The sequence below is a fragment of the Pteropus alecto genome, unplaced genomic scaffold (genome assembly GCF_000325575.1).
Source record: "Pteropus alecto unplaced genomic scaffold, ASM32557v1 scaffold287, whole genome shotgun sequence".
NCBI lineage: Eukaryota > Metazoa > Chordata > Mammalia > Chiroptera > Pteropodidae > Pteropus > Pteropus alecto.
The window spans coordinates 1114369-1135299 of record NW_006439718.1 but is presented as its reverse complement, the minus strand read 5'-3'; the positions used below and the strand labels follow the sequence as shown (position 1 = coordinate 1135299).

The following is a 20931-nucleotide window of genomic DNA, read 5'->3' as shown; positions in this document are numbered from 1 at the left end:
TTTATATACCTTACGTATGATTTCCTCAGTAAGTCTAGTACCCATCTGACACCACACATAGTTATTACAATATTACTGACTATATTCCCTATGCTATACTTCATATCCCCATGGCTGTTTTTATAACTGTTTTTGTACTTCTTAATCCTTTCACTTTTTTATGCAATCTCCTAACCACTCTCCCATCTGGTGACCATCAATTTGTTCTCTGTATCTATGAGTTTGTATCTATTTTGTTTGCTCATTTATTCTGCGTTTCGGGTTCCACATAGCAGTGCAATCACCACTTTTCCAGTGCTATCTCCTCTTCAGCTTACAATTAAACTCTAGTCTCCTATCTTAAGCCCTGAAACTCCCTCCCCTCTCTTTTCTCCTCTCTTCTTTTCTTCTTCAAAATTCCACTGACTCTCTCTACTTCCATCCTCTGCTCCACTCTTCACCTCACTTCTCACTCCATTATTTACTTCTCACTGGGCCTGTCACTGACCCTCAAGTGACTTCCAAATATAATGTATCCATCTCTGCCCTTATTTTACTTGATGTAGGCAGACATTTGGAAACTTCTTTTTGAATTTCTCTCCTCTAATCTTTAATTTTTGTTTTATTTTACTTAATTTTTTTCAGCTTCTAACTTTTATTAGTTGTTTGTTTTCTTAACCCCAGCTTTAAAAGCATCAGTTCGTTGAGGAATTAGTTTATTCAGGGAAGGTAAGGGGTGGTTCCCATGACCATTCCAGGAGCAGGCAGTGGAGGCATGGTAGGGTCCTGCGCAGGTAACTCTTGGGCCAGGCTGGTGGCAGGGATGCCTTGAAGCCAAGCTGCCTGAACACTGGCACAGCATTTTGGAAGGGGCATACTGTCTTACTTATCAGTGTAGTAAAGCCATTTATGCGTGTCTCCTTCCCTGTTGTGCATAGGGAGCCCTTTGCCAGTCCTTTCTGTCTTCCTCCATAATCTTTTAATCATCTTCCAATCCAGATCTAGCATGTTCATCCTGGCCTTGTTCAATTAGCTAATAATTTATTTAGGATTTTTGTAGCTATATTTATAAATGAGATTGAGTTGTACTTTTTCATTTCCAATTCTGTCTTTTTTTTTGGTTCTGGAATCAAGATTAGCTCATAAGACAGCCAGTCAACATGGCATAAAAGGTAGATGCTGTGCTCGCCCCCCTCTCACGACAACATCAAAATTGCAATGAAACTACAGAACAACCATTACTGGTATTCACTTGAGGTCTGGCTGAACAGAAGTTCTACAACTGGGGACATACATAAGAGGTCACCTCGAGACTAGTAGGAGGGGCAGAGACATGAAACGGGCCAGTCCCACAACTGCGTGTGGTGGTCAAAAATCAGGAGAGTTATCTTGGCTGCAGAGACCCTTTCCCCAGAAGAGTGATAGGTCGCAGCTCCACACTGGGTTTCCCAGCCCAGGGTTCCAGTGCTGGGAAGAGAAGTCCCCACAGCCTCTGGCTGTGAAAACCAGCAAAGATTGTGGCTGAGTGAGACAGAAGTCTGTGGGAGTCTCAGACATTCCTTTAAAGGGCCTAAGTGATGACTTACTTAGTAACGGACTCACTTGCTCTGAGCTCCAGCACTGAAGCAGCTGCTCATGGAGTGCCAGGGACATACAACTAGGAACTAGATTGTCTAGCTTCAGGATGAGGGCTAAAGGGTTGGCTTTTTCCTGGACAGAAGTATTGGTAGTATCCATTGTTCATTTGTTAAACTCTCTACCCTCCCAGCATGCAGACATAGGCAATGGCCATATCTAAGTCTCCAACAACCTGGTTAACACAAGTTGTTCTGCCCAGGTATTCCCTGAGACTCTGCTTCTCCCAATGTGTGGGCCCATCAAATCTGCCTCTAGTGGTTTGTTTCTATACAAATGGCCTGTCTTGGCTCATTCTGTGGACTTTTCTAAAGGCTCGCAAAACCCAAAGAAGCAGCATCTGGCCTCAGCATGCACCGTACCTCTTGCTGAGCAGCCCCAAGCCCAGCATGGGATGCAGTCATCTTCAGATTGGTTGGATACTCTTACCAGGTGACCCCAGAAGTGCACAGGCTGTGACTGAATTTGGCCTCTATCTGGGCCCCTCTAAGGAGGCCCTCAGGCCAGCACACGCAGTGGCCTGTTTCTACTGGATCTATACCTGGAGCACCACCAGGGCTACATCTGAGGAAGACTCACCCAAAGGACAGACTGAACAGGCACCAATTAAAGCCCTGATAAAGTGAATCCTGCTCTGTACGGTCAGCCCCTCACTGGCCAATTCTCACAACCAATCAGCCTGAGGGTCAATCCCTCCCATCAACATGTAAACAGCAACCGAGGCCCAACTATAGGGCACACACAGTAGGGCACACACAACCCACACAAGTGACATACTGTGAGCACGTGGCTCAGGTTACCATGAAGACTACACAACTGGGCTCCACAAGACACCTACTACATAAGGCTACTCTACTAAGACTGGAAGACTTAGGAACCCTACCTAATACATAGAAATAAACACAGGGAGACAGCCAAAATGGAGAGACAAAGAAACATGTCCCAAATAAAATAGAGCAAAGCTCCAGAAAAAAAACTAAACAAAGTGGAAACAAGCAATCCATCAGATGAAGAGTTCAAAACACTTGTTATAAGGATGCTCAATGAACTTGGGGGAAGAGTAGATGAACTGAGTTAGAACATTAACGAAGAGATAGAAAACAAGAATGGAGATGGAAAACATAGAATACAATGTCCGAGATAAAGAATACATTAGAGAGAATCAACAGACTGGATGAAGCAGAGGATCAAATCAGAGATTTAGAAGATGGGGTAGCAGAGAACACCCAATCAGAACAGCAACAAGAAAAAAAGAATTTCCCAAATGAGGATAGTTTAAGGGGCCTCTGGAACAACATCGAGCATATCAACATTCTCACCATATGAGTATCAGGAGAAAAGAGAGAGAAAGAAATTGAAAATCTATTTGAAGAAATAATGACAGAAAACTTTTCTAACCTGGTGAAGGAAATAGACATACAAGCCTAGGAAGCTCAGAGAGTCCCAAACAAGATGAAGCCAAAGAGGCCCACACCAAGACATCTCATAATTAAACTGTCAAAGTTTAAAGATAAAGAGAGAATCTGAAAAGCAGCAAGAGAAAAGGAATTTGTTACCTACAAAGGATCTCCCATAAGTTGATTTCTCAGACCAGAAGGGATTGGCAGTTGATTTTGCAGGCCAGAAGGGATTGGCAGGAAATATTCAAAGTGATGAAAAGCAAGGACCTACAACCAAGAGGAATCTACCCAGAAAAACTATCATTTAGAATGAAAGGACAGATAAAGAACTTCCTAGACAAGAAGAAGCTAAAGGAATTCATCACCAAGCCAGTATTATAGGAAATGTTGGAGGAACTTCTTTAAGAAAAAAAAAGTACCAAAAATATGAATAATAAAATTCCAATAACTACATATCTATGAACAGTATTTCAAATAAAAAAAATTAAATGTTCCAATCAAAAGATAGGGTGGCTGAATGGATAAGAAAACAAGAAGCTTGCATATGCTGCCTATAAGAGATTCACTTCAGATCAAAAGACACACACAGACTGAAAGCAAAGGGATGGAAAAAGATATTTGAAAATGGAAATGAAAACAAAATCTGGGGTAGCAATACTTATATCAAACAAAATAGATCTTAAAATGAGGCTATAACAAGAGACAAAGAAGGATCAAGTAATCCCACTTCTGGGTTTTTATCTGAAGAAATCCAAAACACTATTTCAAAGGGACATATGCATCCATATGTTCATTTTAGCATTATTTACAATAGCCAAGATGTGGAGGCAACATGGGTTTCCATCAATGGATGAATGGATAAAGAAGAGGCTCTACATGTATACAAATATTACTCTGCCAAAAAAAAGAATGAAATATTGCCATCTGCGACAACATGAACAGACCTAGAGGTTTTTATGTTGAGTAGAGTAAGTCAGACAGAGAAAGACAAATACTATACAATTTCGCTTTCATGTGGAATCTAAAGAACAAAATAAATAAATAAACAATACAGAAACAAACATAGATATAGAGAATATTTTGATAGTTGTCAGATGGGAAGGGGTTTGGGGGTATGTGAAAAACGGGAGGTACTAGGAAGTGCAAATTGGTAGTTACAAAATAGTCATAAGGAATATAGTCAATAAAGTTGTAATTACTATGTATGGTGTCAGATGGATACTAGATTTGTTGGAGTGATCACTTCATAAATTATATAAATGTCTAATTTATGTTGTACACCTAAAACTAATATAATCTTGTATGCCATCTATAATTGAAAAATACAAAAAATATTAAAACAAAAAAAATAATCTGGGAGTGCTCCCTTTTCAGTTTCCCGGAAGAGTTTATAAGGCAGACATGGCCTATTTCTTGACTTACAGAACTTCTCTGCTGATGCTTGGGCCTGGACTTTCTTTGGAAGTTTGCTTGTTTTTAACATTTTAAACCCATGATTTCTTTTATTTTCTGGTTAAGGGACCATTTGAGTTTTTTATGTTTTTTGAGTGAGTTTTGGAAATTTAAATTTTCTTAGAGATTATTCAAATGAGCTAAGTGTTCATATTTATTGGCACAAAGGTGCTGATCCTAACTTTCCAGTTATCCTTCTGATTGCTCATTCCTCCATAGTTATTTTACCTTTTTCTTTTGTAATATGGTTTAGTTGTGCCTCCTATCTTTTTTTCTTGGTCAGTCTCAGTAGGTTTGTCTGTTCTATTGGAACCAGTTATTAGTCTTATTGATCCTTTCTATGTTTGTTTCTTTCCTATTTAAATCATTCACATTCTCTTTATTTTTCCTTCCTTCTTGCTTGAAATTTTGTTTTTGTTTATTTGTCGTTTGGGTTTTTGTGTTTTCATTTTTGTTTTGTTTTGTTTTTTGGTCATTCAAAGTTCTTGATCTTAAGTCTCTTCATTAATTTAAAATGTTCTCTTTTCTAATATAAACATTGATGACTATAAATTTTCCTCTAAATCCAGCTTTCAGCAACCTCGCCACAGTGTTTTGATATATAGTGCTTTCCTTGTTATTCAGTTCTATATCACTTTTAATTTGAATTATGAGCCTCGTTGATCCTTTTCTTTATCTCACTGCCTTTGCCACAATTCAGGTTTCAAAATCTTCCACCTGAGTTTCTACATCTATCTCATGACCTATCTCCCTGCTTGGGGCTCTTTGCCTCCTGAGTAACACATCTAAAATAAAATTATAGCATGTTATTTTTTAGTTAACACCCTTAGGTATTAACAGTTTAGCAGAACTTATCCACAATCTAAAAATTTGTTTATAAAGCTTTTATTCTAATAACTCAACTCTGATCATTTATTCTAAAAAATTCTTTAAGTGGGGGAAATGTATGCAGAAAAGTGTTGTGTATAACAGCATTCATTCATAACAACAACATATAGAAATAATCTAAGACTCTGACAATAGGGGAATGGTGAAGAAACCAGGAACAACATGAACCTCAGAATAACGCTTGTAAAAATCTGTCATAAAATTTTAAAAATGTTTATGTTATGTGGGAAAAGGTAGGACTAACAATATCTATACTAAGATTATGGCTATGGTAGAAAATAGCATTCATAGAAAGTACAATGAAAAGATGCATTCAAAGTTGACAACAGTTGTCTGAGTGTCAGAAATAGATTTCCCCCCTACTTTTATCCAATTTAAAACATTCTGTGATAAGCATATATTATTTTTAATTAAGAAAAACAGTTTTTAAAATACTTGCATAAAGTCCAGCACATTTTGGCTAAAATGCATGTCCTGCAGCTAGTGTCTTCAGTCTGTCTTCTCTCCCTCTTCCTCCAGCCTCATCTCTATTTGCAACAATTTCCTTGAAGGTGCCCTCTCAATCCTCATGGTTGCTCTCATCCCTACATGGGTGCAAGCAGCATATATTCTGCCTGGAATATCCCCCACCAGGTGTAGTCTGCCAAACTCAGCCAGAGAGTCTCTAATCCATAAAGCTGAACTGACTGTTCTCTTACTCCCACTCCCCAGATGTCCTGTGCCTGCCTCACTGGCCCCTAGAAAATTGTAGTGTCAATTTTGTCATGTCCCAGATCCAGACAGCTGTGTGGAGGGGCCCCGTCATGGTTATCACCATGTCTCCGGGACACCACCCGTGCCTAACCCCAGGGAGCAATCAATAAATGATGCTTCGTAGATGGCTCTATCCACCAAAGTTCTGTCCAAAATTCCTCACTTAGCCTCAGGAGTACTTTCAGCATCTCTCAATCATCCCTTCAAATAAGCATTTGTAAACAGTGAAGCACCATCTAAAAGAATTAGGATTTTTTTTTAAACCCTCATCTACATATAGTAGGCTAAAGTTTTAAAATCCTTTTCTAAGTACTATCTGAATTGACCCATATACCAACCTGTGAGAGAGAGATGATGGTCTCCATCTCATGCTCAAGAAGACTGGAGCTCAGAGAAGTCAAGAGACTTGCCAAAGGCCACACAGCCCATTGGTGGTAGGATTTCATTATAGACTGGGACCTCTGGGCTCCAAAGTCCTTGAGGATTTTTCCCTCTCACAACCATCATGACTACTGAGGAAGCTGACTTGTTCTGTTTAGAGGAAACTCCAGACTTTCTTTACCATCACGCACTCCACTGGGGCTCAAAACCCATCTTTAGTTTACCTCCAGATTGCAGAGGATGTACTGGAAGACGCCAACATTGGTGATAGCAGATGACCCGAAGCCCATTTCTGCAGTGCCGGCAATGGAGAGGATCAGCTGAAAAACGCGATGGTTTAGGAGAGAGGTCTTTTTCCTCAGGAGAAATGCCATTATCTGAACAGGTTAAAACACACAGCAGTTTCCTCATGAATGTATCATTAGGATTTTTTTTTCTTCACCTGCTCATTCCTCCCATCACCTTTGGTCATCCCGATCTGAAACTCACTGCTCTCCAGTGCTACCTCCTTTGTTCCTATGTTCTCAAAAGAAAAACACACACCAATTTCTGTGGCTGCTTCCCGACCAGTGTCCACTTTTCTGTACTTATATGACTTTACCTCTCTCTAGGGACCCTCTGCTCCTTCCTGAATCTCTTCTACTATTTTTCCAGAATGCCACTCTCCACCTCTCCTTGTTTCCTCCTATGCTTCTGAGTGCTCTTTCTCATTTTCCTTACTGGATCTTACATTTGTAATCATCCCATAAATGTTGCAATATCACCAGGAAGCCACTTGCTATTCATGAACCCAGTTACACCCAACATCTCTCTAGGCGGCAGCCACCAGATGTGCCATTCTACTGTGCCAGGCACTGGGAAACTAGCAATAAGCAGGGAACCATACTAGGACAAATACACTGGGATCCCAGTGGCCCACACCCATCTCAGAGAATAAGATGGATTCCTTCTGGCCTCATGTCTCTGTCGACCTCAATTACACGCAAGTCAAGATACGCAGCCATTCATTGGCATCTGAGTTCTTATCCATCTCATCTGGATTCTCCGCTTAGCTCATCCACTGGTGTCAGTGGGCTTTCAAGGAGTGATAGAAGGAAGATGCCACTGTCCAGATATGCAACAGTCCAAGTGAGAAAGGATGTGCCTGAAGTGATGCCATACTGCTTTCTTCTGCTCCGACCCTGACCTTTGGGCCAAAGAGACAGGGATGCTCTCTCCCAGCACTCCCTGTACCAGGAGAAACCTCTGCAAGCCCCAACCTTACTGCAGCCTTCATGCCCTAGACCTTGTCTAGACTTCAACTCTAGTCCTGTCCCTGGCAATTCCTTTCATAACTGCCTCTTAGCCATGCAGGAAGGTGCCCCAGGGCAGTGACCCATCTCATATGACTTTGTGAATAGCAAATAGCAGTAACAATCACAGTGAACATGGACACAGCAGGCACTCTGAGCAGGCACTCTTCTAAGCACTCAATATATATTAACTCACTTAATCATCACAACCCTACGTAATAGGTGCTATTATGATTCCCATTTACACATAGGAGAACTGAGGCACAGAGAGATTAAGGACTAAAGATGGCTAATATTTTCAGAGCAATTATTCTGGGCCAGACAAAATTCCAAGCCCTCTAACTATATTAAATCATATAGTCCTTGCTGCAACCCCATGATACAGGAGGCATGAGAGTTTGCATCACACCAGTGGCTTTCTGCTGTGGACTGAGTCTCCAGAGTTTCAGGACCCAGGGGCTTTAGGCTTCTGTTCTCCAGAAGTCACTATGGAAGGAATGTCCACTGCAGCCAGAGAGGCTTCTCTCTGCTCAAGACGACAGCCCCCTGGGGAACTGTAGACTCAGATGGGAGAGTGAGATTACCTGGTACCCAAAGATGTGCTGCATCAGACAATCACACATGACATTGCTGGTCAGGACCAAGTGTAGGACTTTCACAGCTGCATACATGGTGTGGTCATCTTTTGCTAAGGAAATGAGGCCCAGGAGGATGGCAGGCCCACCAATGAAGTCCAGGCTACTGGCAGCAGGGCTGGAGTGGAACACCCTTACCCCTGTGTGGGACAAAGTGGAATCCCATCAATAATTACAGCCTCGTTCCAATGAAAAGTCCCTGGTAGCATATTGGAGTGAATGAACTGCCAAAGCCACTCCCACTCACAGCAGAGGAGCCTGTGCACATGGGGCAGGCTGGGAGGAATGATAGGGGGCTTTGAAGTCTTATGTTCTAAGAGATCCTGTGATGAGTTCTTTCTGGGTCACCAGAAGGCTGAAACTGTCCAGGGGATTTCAGATCACTGACCTTTGTCTCAGTCCAAACTGCCAGAAGAGCCAGATGCCTTAGGTGCCATCAGTCCACTGGCTGCTGACAACCTCTGGCTCTTGTCTGGATCCTGTGAGGTTGGGTCCTTGCCCCAGCTAGATGCTTTTCTCTTGCCCAATTGCAAGGCAACTGACAGTTGCTGGCTATGGTTTTCATTCCAACAACCACAACAAGTCTCTGCACAAACTCCCCACTGTGCTCACTTACATGGGCACCATTGTGCACAGATGAAGCTGGTTAGTAGCTGAGTTCACTAACAGCTGTCAGATGCAGTGAGGTGAACTGACCTTATGAAATTTAGGAAGTCAACCTTCTGGCAGGATTAACTCACCAGCTATTGCCCTCACCTTCCTGGCTCCCCAACAGGTTCTCTCCTTCCTGCCTCTCAGAATTCCAGGCTTCACAAGTGATGACAACTACAATCCCTCTTCCCAAATGGCCTGACTTACCTAACTGGCCCACAACAACGGCTCCAATGGTTCGAAGAGGACCCAAGAGATGGCCAGCACAATTTCTTAGCAAGAACACGGGCATGGCATTGTCACGGGATGAAATATTCATCTAGAGAAATTGGTAACCATTAGTCCTAAGAAACTCTCCTGGAAAGGAAGAAATCTTGTTGACAAGCTCCTGGAGGGCAGGTAGCCTGAGGCCTAGCCCAGTGCTGGCACTCAATGAATGAATAATAATTGATCCAATGTCAGGACAACTGAAACAAAAGTTCATATTCTCATGTACTGCCTCCCAGGCTGTGGCTTAATCATAAGGGAGCAGCTTCGGTTATACAATTGTGCCACTGATGTCCTGCATACTCATAGGAACTGCCAAAGCTACTCCCACTCACAGCAGAGGAGTCTGTGCACAAGGGACACACTGGGAGGAACTAAAGTGGGCAGGAAGGACCCTAGAGCACTTGGAGATGGAACAGTGCTATGAAGGCCAGGGTTGCCTCCTTCCTAGGCTTGTCCATCCTCTGAAAGCCCCAGCCTCACTGGTTTCAGAAGGCAGAAAAATGGAAATCCTGGCTTCCTCCATCAGAAGGAACTCTGCTGGTAAGGCATTTCTTTGGTGCTCAACTGGACCTAATCCCTGATCCCTCTTCTGCAATAAAGGGAGGTGGCTCCCTGTCTCTAAAGGTGGATTAGCCCAAATTTACAGCAGTGAGCAAAAGAGCGCTTTACTCAGAAATTAGGAAATAGTAAACCTAATGGCATCTTCATCTACAAACATATCTGCTTGCTTTTTTGTAAATTTTTTGTTTATAATAAACACAGAAATTCACAGAATGCTGTAATGTGTGTTGTGGGGTGGAGTGGGAAGGGTCAGTAGCACCCAGAAAAGGGAAGTTCCATAGTGTTCACAATGTCACAAAGATTTTTTAATATTCCATTTGTTCTTGCTCTACTGTGAAGAATGAAGAACACCTACTTTGTCCTCTGAGCAATTACTAATAAAAGGTTTGGTCTCAGTGGAAGCTAATGGGTGGGAAGCCGTAGGATATTTTAACAAATGAAGTGGGAAGCACTTCTGTGTATATCTATCTATACATACACAAACATGAATTAACATTTGTTGAATCACTGAAAACTAAAGCAAGCCATGAGATCATGATTCCAAAAGGGGACAGCAAGTGAAGTTAGAAGGCATACCTCTTTGGCAATCAGGCGGCTGTCCACCTCATTGTACATGTTTCTAATGTCTGCAACATTGGTGGTGGAGGAGCTGGCTACATGAAGGCCAAAGGAAATCCTTTCTTCTGCAACCAGTGGCACTGCTTCCATACTAGGATCCTCTCCTAAAATGATACATCTTCAATAATTTCTGCTCTCACTTTACAGAGAAGGAAATTAATCCTCAGAAGAATAAATATCTACTGCTACGTGGCAAAACAATCATCGAGAGCTTGTTTGTATCTTGTTATATTGTGTGTTTGTATGTTGTTACATGTTGTTATATGTTTGTATTCTGTATGTTGATATGTCTCATGTTTTGCCCCTACATGTGCTTTTCTGACACTTATAAAAAAAACTGTGGAGAAAGCTCACAGTGTTAACCCTACTATAAAATAGACATATTACAGGTGTGACATGATTAAGCTTGAAACATCAATCAAGAATGTAACCTCACTCCCCAAAACCAAAATGCTAAGTGATAAGAAAGCTGACTTATAGAATGTGAAAGAGAATGGGCCGAAAGCCCTAAGATTTTCAGTGATCTGCATGTCCATCCCACTTGGAATTAGTGTCCTATTCCCTGCATCAAGGAGAGGAGCCACACGTGTGTCTTGAGAAGCATGGTAAGAACAGAGACTCAATGAAACTTTGGCTCTAGACCTGACCTCTCACATTGCTCTGGCCAGAATCATTTGCCAGAGGAAATGAAGTTTGAAAAAGATATGGAGCCTAGAGACAGAAACACTCAACAGCTCTCAATCGCTCTTCACATACAATGCTTCTGTACAGAGATTCATTTATCATTCTTCCCAGATAGGAACTGACCCCTTGATTTGACAGAGCACAGAGAGTGATGCTTGCTGCTAGAACAGCCAGCAATCAATAATGAAAATGTGAATGTTTTGTCTGCCTGTTTAATAATTGAAGACAACAGTATACTTTAGTTAAAAAGCTTCTTCATTAAAAGGAATGTAACTTATTTATTTCATTCTCTTCTTTCTTGCTGATGGTATTATGATGGTATTACCCACCGCACCCCCACTCTCCTCCATTATGTGCTTTGGAATTGAAATATGAAGGCTATGATCATTTCCTTTTTTTGTGACATTTTCTTTTGGATTGTAAATATATAACAATCTAATTACAGAGGTCTTCCCTAATGACTGACTTGTGCTGAGTTTATTCTTTGTAAATATGCTATAAATAAATGAATGTCTATTTTAAAAACAATATCAGAATATTATTATAAACCAAAACCCTCCGCACCTTGGGTGTGCACAGCTTGGAAGCTACCACAGTATCTTGGGCCAAGTTTGTTAATAACTTCCAGAGTTTCCACTGAGATGGCTTCATCAAAGAGGTATGTAGGGCCAAGACGCCATGTTAATGATGACTTTTGTTTCCAAACTCGAGGGGTAGCAATATATCCATAAACATCTACAAATGACGATGGATCCATTGACAGAAAAGGTCCTGGTAAGGCCTGGATATACAACATCTATTAAAATAAAAAAGACGGGAGGCAGTTAACTTCAGATTTAATTAAATACATATAGATAAAAAATGATGTACCTTCTCTCAAAGTAAAAACTTATTTTATCTAAAAACATTAAAAAGATAACTCTAAAAGGTGAGAAACAGTGAAGCAAAGCAAGTTTATAAAATGCTGGTGGGAGTAAAAAAGTGACGCTGTGCTTTTGGAAACAAATTTGAAAATATTAAGACTAATTAAAATGTTCATCTGTTTGCCCCAGTCATTCCATAAAGAACCTAAATGTCCAGTATTGGCACATTAATTTTTATGTACTAAAAATAATTACAGACATACAGATTGGAAAGAAAAAAATAAAACTGTCACTACTTGCAAGTGACATGTCCATGAAGAATATTTCAAGAACTCTGCAAAAAATTTATACGTGGTGATGGAAGGAGATTTAACTTTGGGTGGTGAACACACAATACAATATACAGATGATGTATTATTGAATTATACATTTGAAAACTATATAATTTTATTAACCAATGTCACCTCAAAAAATTTTATTTTTTTAAAAAAACACAAAACTCCTAGAACTAATAAGTGAGTTCAGCAAGGTCACAGGATACATGATCAACACACAAAAAACAATTGCATTCTACAGACTAACAATGAACATGCAGAAACTAAAATTAAAAACAATACCATTTATAATCGCTCAAAAGAAAATGAAAAACTTAATAAAACATATAAAATATGTACACTGAAAATTCTAAAAGGAAGATAAAAAATTAAAGAATGCCTATACAAATGGAGAGACCTACCATGTTCCTGGATAGGAAGATTCAACATAGTAAAGAGGCCATTCCTCCCCAAAGTGATCTACAGGTTTAATGTAATTTCTATCAAAATCTCAGATGGCTTTTTGCAGATAGACGAGCTAATTCTAAAATTTATATGTGAAGACACAGGCCATAGAATAGCCTTAACAAATAGTTTAATTCTTCTTTTTTGAAAATGAAGAATTAAGTGAGAGGTAACACTCTATCCAATGTTAAAGCATATTACACAGCTACAATAATAAAGAAAATATGATATTGGTAGGGGAAGAGTCACACAGATCAATGGAAGAAAGTAGAGAATCTGAAAATAAATCCATGCAAATATGCCCAACTGATTTTTGACAAAGATTTGACAGCAATTCAGTGGAGGAAGGACAGCATCTTCAACAAATGGTACTGGAGCTACTGGACCTTCACAGACAAAGAAATAAATTTTCACCTAAAGCTCACACCTTATACAAAAATTAGCTCATAGTTCATCACATATCCAAATATACAATGTAAAACTAGGAAACTTTTTTTAAAAACATAGGAGAAAATCTTCAGGCTTTAGGACTAGGCAAAGAGTTCTTAGACTAGAAACCAAAATCAGTGGTCATAAGAGAAAAAATTGATGTTATACTTTGTCAAAATAAAACTCTGGCTCTGCAAAATGCAATGTGAAAGAGGATAAAACAACCTATAGATTAAGAAAAATTATTTGCAAATTAAATATTTGCCAAAAACTATTATCTAGAATATATAGAAAAACCCTTATAACCCAACAGTAAAACCCAAACAATCCAATTAGAAAATGACATGAACAGACATTACTGAAGAAGATATACAGATGGCAAATAATCACATAAAGATGTTCAATCTTATTAGCTATTAAGGAAATGCAAATTAAAAACACTAGATATCACTACACTCTTATCAGAAAGGCTAATTAAAAAATAGTAACAACACTGAATTCAGAGAAACTGAATCACTCATTCATTGATGAGAATGTAAAATGATAGACACTCTGGCAAATCATTTGGCAGTTTCTTATAAAATTAAACGTGTAACTATCATAAGACCCAGCAATTGTACTATTAGGTATTTATCTCAGAGACATAAAGACTTAAGCTCACACAAAAACCTGTACACAATGTTCACAGCAGCTTTATTCGTAGTAGCCAAAAGCTGGAAACAACCCAGATGTCCTTCAAAAGTTAAGTATCCATATCATGAAATACTACTCAGCAATAAAAAGAAATTAACTATTGGCACATGTAACAACTTGGATGAATTAAAAATAAATCTAATCCTAAAATATCACATACTGTATGATTCCATAGACATAACACCTTGAAATGACAAAATTTATATTACTGGTTGCCAAGATTAGAGACAGGAATCGGTGACGGGGTGTGGATGGGAGGTGACTGTAGTTATAACTTTTATAAACAGACAACACAAAGGACCCTTGTTGTGATGGAAATGTTCTGTATCTTGGCAGTAGTGGTGAATTCAGGGACCTATGCATATAATAAAATTGCATGAAACTGAATATACATACAAGTACAAGTAAAACTGGGAAAATCTGAATAAATTAGTAGGTTATATCAATGTCAATATTTTGGTTTTGATGGTCTATAGTTTTGCAAGATATTACCTTTGAGAAAAATTGGGTAAAAGTTACACAAGATTTCTCTCTAGTAGTTCCTACAATTACATTTTAGCCTACAATCATCTTAATAGAAATTTCAAGAAAATTAAAAGAATGCTTAAGAGATTTTCACTAATAAAAATGTATAATTTCAAAGTTCATCTGGATAATTTTTTAAAATAATAATATGTCAACTAGATAGTATATAAAATTTTCTGTACAATGAAGTCACAACTATTTTTTAAAGGAAAACTCTGAAAGAAATTACAAACTATGGTAAGATACAAGGAATGAAGGTCATCTTTCTTCTTTTCTCTATTTTTCAGTTATTTCGAAATATGTTTATATTATTTTTAGGACTATAAAATCAATATATACATTCACATGTATATAAATATATATTTTCTAAATGAGAGCTCATATAATTTTAGAAATATTTTTCTCCCTATTAATTAAATGAAATTTTCAAATAAAAACAAATCAAGTTTTCAGACACCAGGCCTGCCTAGAGTGAAGTCCACTGTGCTCTCTCTTCTTTCCCACCTTCCCAGTCACAGACTTTTCTCTCTCCCACACCAAAGCTCTGCTCTACCCCTCCAAATCGGCTGGCCCTTTTCTTCTCAAATTCCTATTGAATATTCTCACTGTGCCATTCAGACTGATTTATAAACTTAAGATGTTTCAAACTACTCCCACATCATTTTGCTAAATTCAGGCTGTTAAAATACTCCTCGCCGTTCTAAATTTAACTTATTTTCTCTTGGAAATAAAAAACAAAGTCTCTGAAATTTGAAAACAGTTGTTAAGCTGGGTCATCCCAACCCAAGCTCTGTCATCTTAGCATCTAAACACAGGCCTTTATGTTTATCCCAGTTAAATTTCACTATTGATACTGAACCAACTTGAGATCATGTTGGAAAGTCAACTTTGTCAGCCTTGGCCCTTGGCCATTCTCCATGGCATACTTGGGCATATTTGACATATCCAATCTTTCTGCTCACTGACTAGTTTCACTGGTCCCATGGGGTCGGATGTTCATCCATGTACCAGTTCATTCAACTACACTATCAGCCAGACCATTTTATTCTTTGTGGCTTTAAATTCAATGTAATTCACCAAGTGTTTATTATATGCTTACTATGTGCCAGCCCCGGGTAAGTGCAAGCGAGATCCAAATATCAATAGGACACACCTTAGCCTCAAGGCACATGAACTACTTCACAGAATATCAGCCTGTTTTATGAAACAAGACAGAATAACAACATATCTGTGAAAAAAAAAAAGACCAAAAAAAAAAAAAAAAAGCCCATCTGTAATCATACCATAACAGATAAAAACAAAGACACTGTGCAAGCACAAAGTGACCACACTTCCCATCCTGGCTAATGTAACTCTTGCTGCTTCTACACTGATAGCTCTAGCCCTGCTCTATTTCTCCTACTTCCTGGGTGAAAATTCTGAACATACACAGATATTAAATTGCCTCTTTCTGACAGCACCCAAATCAGAACAGATTGACCTTTACTTCTTTGAACTCTCCCAAAAATCACCTAAAACAAGCCCAAATCCTATATAAGCCACTCCTAACTCCTTGTTACACCATGGGGTAAGGAGTCTCTTACTACAGCAAGCTTAACAAATCTAACTTTTGTTTTGTACTATATGCACACTCTTGGAAGTATTTGGCTGGTGGGCATGGACAATTCCTAGCACCTAAAATAGTATCTACCACACAGTAGGTGCTCAAAAAAAATACCTAACATATAGTAGGTGCTCAATAAAGGCCTGCAAAGTTTCTCTTGGGAAATCGGCTGACAGGCTTTTGGGAGCTCCCTTGTAAGTAACTAATTGCTTTTCTCTTGCTGCTTTCAAGATTCTCTCTTTGTCTTTATCTTTGACATTCTAACTATGATGTGTCTCTAAATGACAGTGATGAGACACTTCTTCCAAATATGTGTTCTCATTCCATTATTTTCTCTGAGCACAGGACCATCCGTTCTTCACCATTCTTGATCTAAATCTGGCAAGACGTGTTTGTGTCTTCATAAGCTTTAGCACCTTGCTCCAAATTGTAGTGTGCAGACCACCTGCATTAGTCTCACCAGGAAGCCTCTTAGAAAAGTCAGATTTTAGGCCTTGCTCAGACCTCTCTGGGGGATTCATTCTTTAAAATCTGAGAAACTTTGCCTTTTTTACTCTGGAGATTTATATTTTCTTATGACTACTCTCACAGTCATAAATGCCATGACTATTCTTGTTTTCATGTTTTACCTTCTGCCCTGATTGTGTGATCTCCATTTTCTAAAGATGCTCTTTTATGTCTGAGCTCAGCAAGGGTATATTGGATGCCAACCCCTTCACCACCAAAAGAAAACAAAGAACTGGACTGAAGCTACCTAGAATGGTGTGGCCAGGAAGCACAGCCCTGGGGCAAGGGCAACTGAGGGAATTATCTCACCTTGGCTGAGCCAATGACCTGTCCATCCAAATAGGTAGAAACAGTACAATTCTTTTTCATTTCTTTGGTGACAACTACAGCCAGGTGATGCCACTGACCACAAGCCAGCAGTTGGCCACACCTGACCCGAAGCTGACGTCCTGCAGAGGGCTCAGAGTCATCCTCAGGTTCCATGACATCTAGAAGAGAGAACAAACACTAGCCTTCACTTGCAGATTTATGCTGTAACAACCCAAGAGAACAAGAAAAGGGCCCTGGGCCCTAGGAGCCAAGACCACACCCTCCCATAAAATAATAACAGCAGCTATCATTGTTGAGATCTTGCTTTGTGTCAGACAGTGTTTTAAGGACTATTACAAATATTAGCTCATTTCATTTTCATGATAACCCTGTGAGGTAGGTGCTATCATGATCCCCATTTTATCATCCTGAGGAATGGAGAAGTTAGGTAACTTTCCCAAGTTCACGCAGACATGATACAAATCCATGAGTCAGACTCCAGGTGTAGCCCACACCAGACTGCCTCCACAATGATGCACATTTTCTGGCAAAGTTCTGAGAGGGTGCAGGGAAACAGCAGTTGTGCTGTGTGTCAAGGATACCAAGCCATCCTCTGGCCCTTCTGGATGTTTCACTATGACATTCTCAGGGCACATGAGAACAGATATGGCCAAGATGTTCTGGAATTGGCCATCTCAGGCCACTTCAGGCCATCATAGGTGGGTGAACTTGGAAAGCCAGGCAGAGCCAGGAGCAGCCACCAGCACCACTGAAGGAGGGCTGGACTCCTGGGCTCTTGTTCCAAGAACTGCTGATTTAGCCCCATTTCCCCCAAGTGTGGACAAAACCAACTTTGGCTCCCAACACCTTACCCAGGGGCTGAAACTCTTTCTCTTCTGTAGATACAATCAAGGAGAGATCATCCCAGCAGAGGCTGACAGAGAAGCAGACAAAGGGCTGCTCGGTCCTGGCCAGGTGGCGCACCAAGGTTAGGAAGCGCAGTGGGTGGCCTTCGGTGACAGTGCTTTGTCTGCTGATCAGGAACCAGCAAGAGAAGGTCAGGCCCCCCAGCGGAGGGAAGGTCCTGTCAGCACCTGGAGTCAGAATACAAGCACGCCCTTAGGCTTTGTCTTGTCTAGCCTCAGTGTCACTCTGATTCTGCCCAGAGGTGGTCTTACTGTGTGCCAGCAATGTGCCCCTATGGACTCATGCCTACTTTTACATCAACCCCACCCAGCAGGATGTTTCTGTCTCCTTATTCATTCTCTCAGGAATAAGTCATGTTCCCACCAGGAGTTGAGCCTAGATCCTCAAAGACCCTCTCCAGTTCTGCCCCACCTATTAATCCATGTTGCCTTACCAAGGGGATGGGAGGAACACAACCCTGAGATTCATCACCATTTGGCCCACTGGTTAGCTGACCTAAAGCTGGGCAGTGTGCTATGTGGGGCAGAGGGCACTAGCCTCATCTGGCTGAATCTTGCATGGGGAATGCTCCATTCCAGGGGGATCAATGCTCTCCCACCTCGGGACTGGATTGGCAGCACTAGCGGGGCCCCATCTCCTCACTGAATGATCAGCATCAGACTTGGTGCCCAACACCGATGGGCCACGAATGCAATGGCTCCTCAGCACCCACCCTCCCATAGAAACCCAGTCCCTGGTTCTCCTAACAGAAGGTGCTTGGCTTTCAGCTGAATGCACCACTGTGTAAAGCACGCCAAGGCCCAGGTCAATCCCCACATGAGCCAAGGATAGCTTTGTTCCGGATGGCCATCAATCTAGAATTCATATCCTGTCTAGGGGTGAGGTGTCCATTTAAGCCTTTATCAGTCACTGACAAAATGAATTAAATGGGTTCAGCCACCAGGTAACCCACTGAGCCCATCAATGCTAACTGAGCCCCCTCTATATGCAGAGTCATGGGATCAGCCCTTGGGACACACAATGCATAAGACACCCCTGCCTTAAGAGAGACATGACAAATTGGAAGGATGACTTGTCTACAGTTAAACAGGACCAAGAGGAAGACTCATGCTTTCTTGAAATACCAAGTTGAAATGTGAAACCAAGCCTCCTTAAGGACTGACTCCCCAGGTGTAATGAAGAGAGCTCAATGAGCTAAATCCCCTGGGAAGCACCTACCTGTCCCAATCCCTCCGGAGACTGAGTACTCGGTGCTGGTTCCCATAATCGTAGACAAGGTTGGAATGAACAAACAGCTGGAAACAGGAAAGTGTCTCAAATCATTGACCTGCAAGCCAGCTTCTGGCTATGACAACTCCCCTCTGTCCCTCTGCAGGGGCCTCACTGGCTCTTAGAAAATGAGGTTCCGAGGACAGAAAGCAGCTGATGCTGGTACCATGGCCCTAGAGAAGGAATCCACACTGAAAGCTGGAGGAGAGAACATTCCAGAATGCAGACATGCCAGGAGAATAAGAGGGTCCTGCCCCTACACAGTGGGGGACACTGCCCCTGAGAAGCCACTGAGTAGACAAGGTATCCATAACCCAGACATGGTCCTCTGCTGAATGGTGAGAGCTTATGGGAACTACAATTTTGTAATCAATATTATAATTCATCTGAGGCACTGGGAAATTAATAAAGTATTTTTCAAATATACAAAAGCCTATCATACCCATAACCTTCCACAGACATGTCAAATTCCACAAACGATGGAGCCAGGGCAGCCCTCTGAGGTTGTAGGTTGCGTGGGGAGGTCATGGAGATGAGGCTCAGTGCCATCTGAAGGGTGAAGCTCTCAGATGGCCCTGAGGGCATGAGAGCCTGTGAGACTGGTGGGCATGGGCCAGCATCTCGAATGGTTCTCACAGGACTCTCAGCAGTCATTGGTACCATTGCCTGTGACCCTAAAACAGCAAGCAAGAGAAGAGATATATCTTTGTTCAAAGCATTTCCACCCCTCTTCTGACTATAGTCCTAACATTTCTGCCACAGCTTTGAAGGAAGTCTCTAGTCACCATGCATTTATTAACCACTGTGAGGGTAGCTCTCCTGGGCCCTCCTATATGGGTTCTCTGCTGATTTTGATAACACTGACCCATGACGACAACCTGTTCCTTCTAGAAACTTCTTCTCCCTCTAATTCCATCACGTCCTTTCTTTCTGTTTCTGTCATTGGCTTGCCCTATTGTCAGTCACTCACCGAGGCTTTGGGCTGGCTCACCGAGCTCCACACTCTCTTTCACAATGGACTATCTTCATGAAAGCTCTCATCTTCCACCTCCAGCTCCCAGCCCAAGCATGATTCCCTATCTTGCTTTGCAACTGGGCCTCCTTACCTTAATGTCTTATGTGATCTTACATTCAGTGTGTTCACAGCTTTTTTTTCTCCTTGTAGGTTCCCTAGACAAGCATCTTCCCAGGTACCAGGCCTGATACTAGGGGATCCACCCAATGTTTTGGCCTCCTGATCCCTAACTTACCCCTGAGTTGAGAGCTGTGCAGAAAGTTGTCACTGGGCACCTCCATAGGGGATACTCCAGCTATGCCATGATCTTATCACTGTATCTGTGATCTGAACCCAAAGGGGTCAAGTATATGCTCACCATCACCTACTTTATATGGAGGTAAGTATCGTCCTCCTTTTAGATCTAGCTTCTCTCTGGGGTCCACTAATTCCTCTGCTTTTCCCCATTTGCTCCATTGAACAGCAGGCAAATTAACTTTTAAATCTATCTACTTTCTATCTGTTGTAAATGAACCCTTACAATAAACACATATTTTTTTTTAAATTTCTGTTTACCTGCCCCGTTTCTTTCCTCTGTTCTCACCTGAGCATCCAGTGTCCCCTCCGTCCACACAAGATGAACTGAGAATTTTCACTGCAGCCAACGGAGGCGGGGGAGTTCCAAGACCTAAAAACTGTCTAAATATCATAACATACAAGAGAATCAGATGAAGACATTTAGTGGGTAGAAGTTTTCTGCAGCTTCTTCTCAGCACTTTCCTAGATCCCAGTGCTCCCTAATTCCCCCTCCATGTTTTCCTCTCTGCCTGGACA

At 41.0% G+C, this 20931-nt stretch overlaps 1 protein-coding gene across 1 annotated transcript in view; it reads right to left on the bottom strand.

Moving 5' to 3' along the window:
* The window catches only part of WDFY4 (WDFY family member 4), a 265837-nt gene that overhangs the window by 177498 nt on the left and 67408 nt on the right, over positions 1-20931 (bottom strand). Inside the window, exons 15-24 of the mRNA XM_025050333.1 lie at positions 20702-20796; positions 19546-19777; positions 19053-19129; positions 17780-18001; positions 16908-17086; positions 11764-11995; positions 10474-10619; positions 9274-9385; positions 8365-8555; positions 6713-6865 (exon numbers count right to left, since the gene is read on the bottom strand). Of these exons, the coding sequence (XP_024906101.1) occupies positions 6713-6865; positions 8365-8555; positions 9274-9385; positions 10474-10619; positions 11764-11995; positions 16908-17086; positions 17780-18001; positions 19053-19129; positions 19546-19777; positions 20702-20796 (1639 nt within the window). The remainder of the gene's footprint in view (positions 1-6712; positions 6866-8364; positions 8556-9273; positions 9386-10473; positions 10620-11763; positions 11996-16907; positions 17087-17779; positions 18002-19052; positions 19130-19545; positions 19778-20701; positions 20797-20931) is intronic.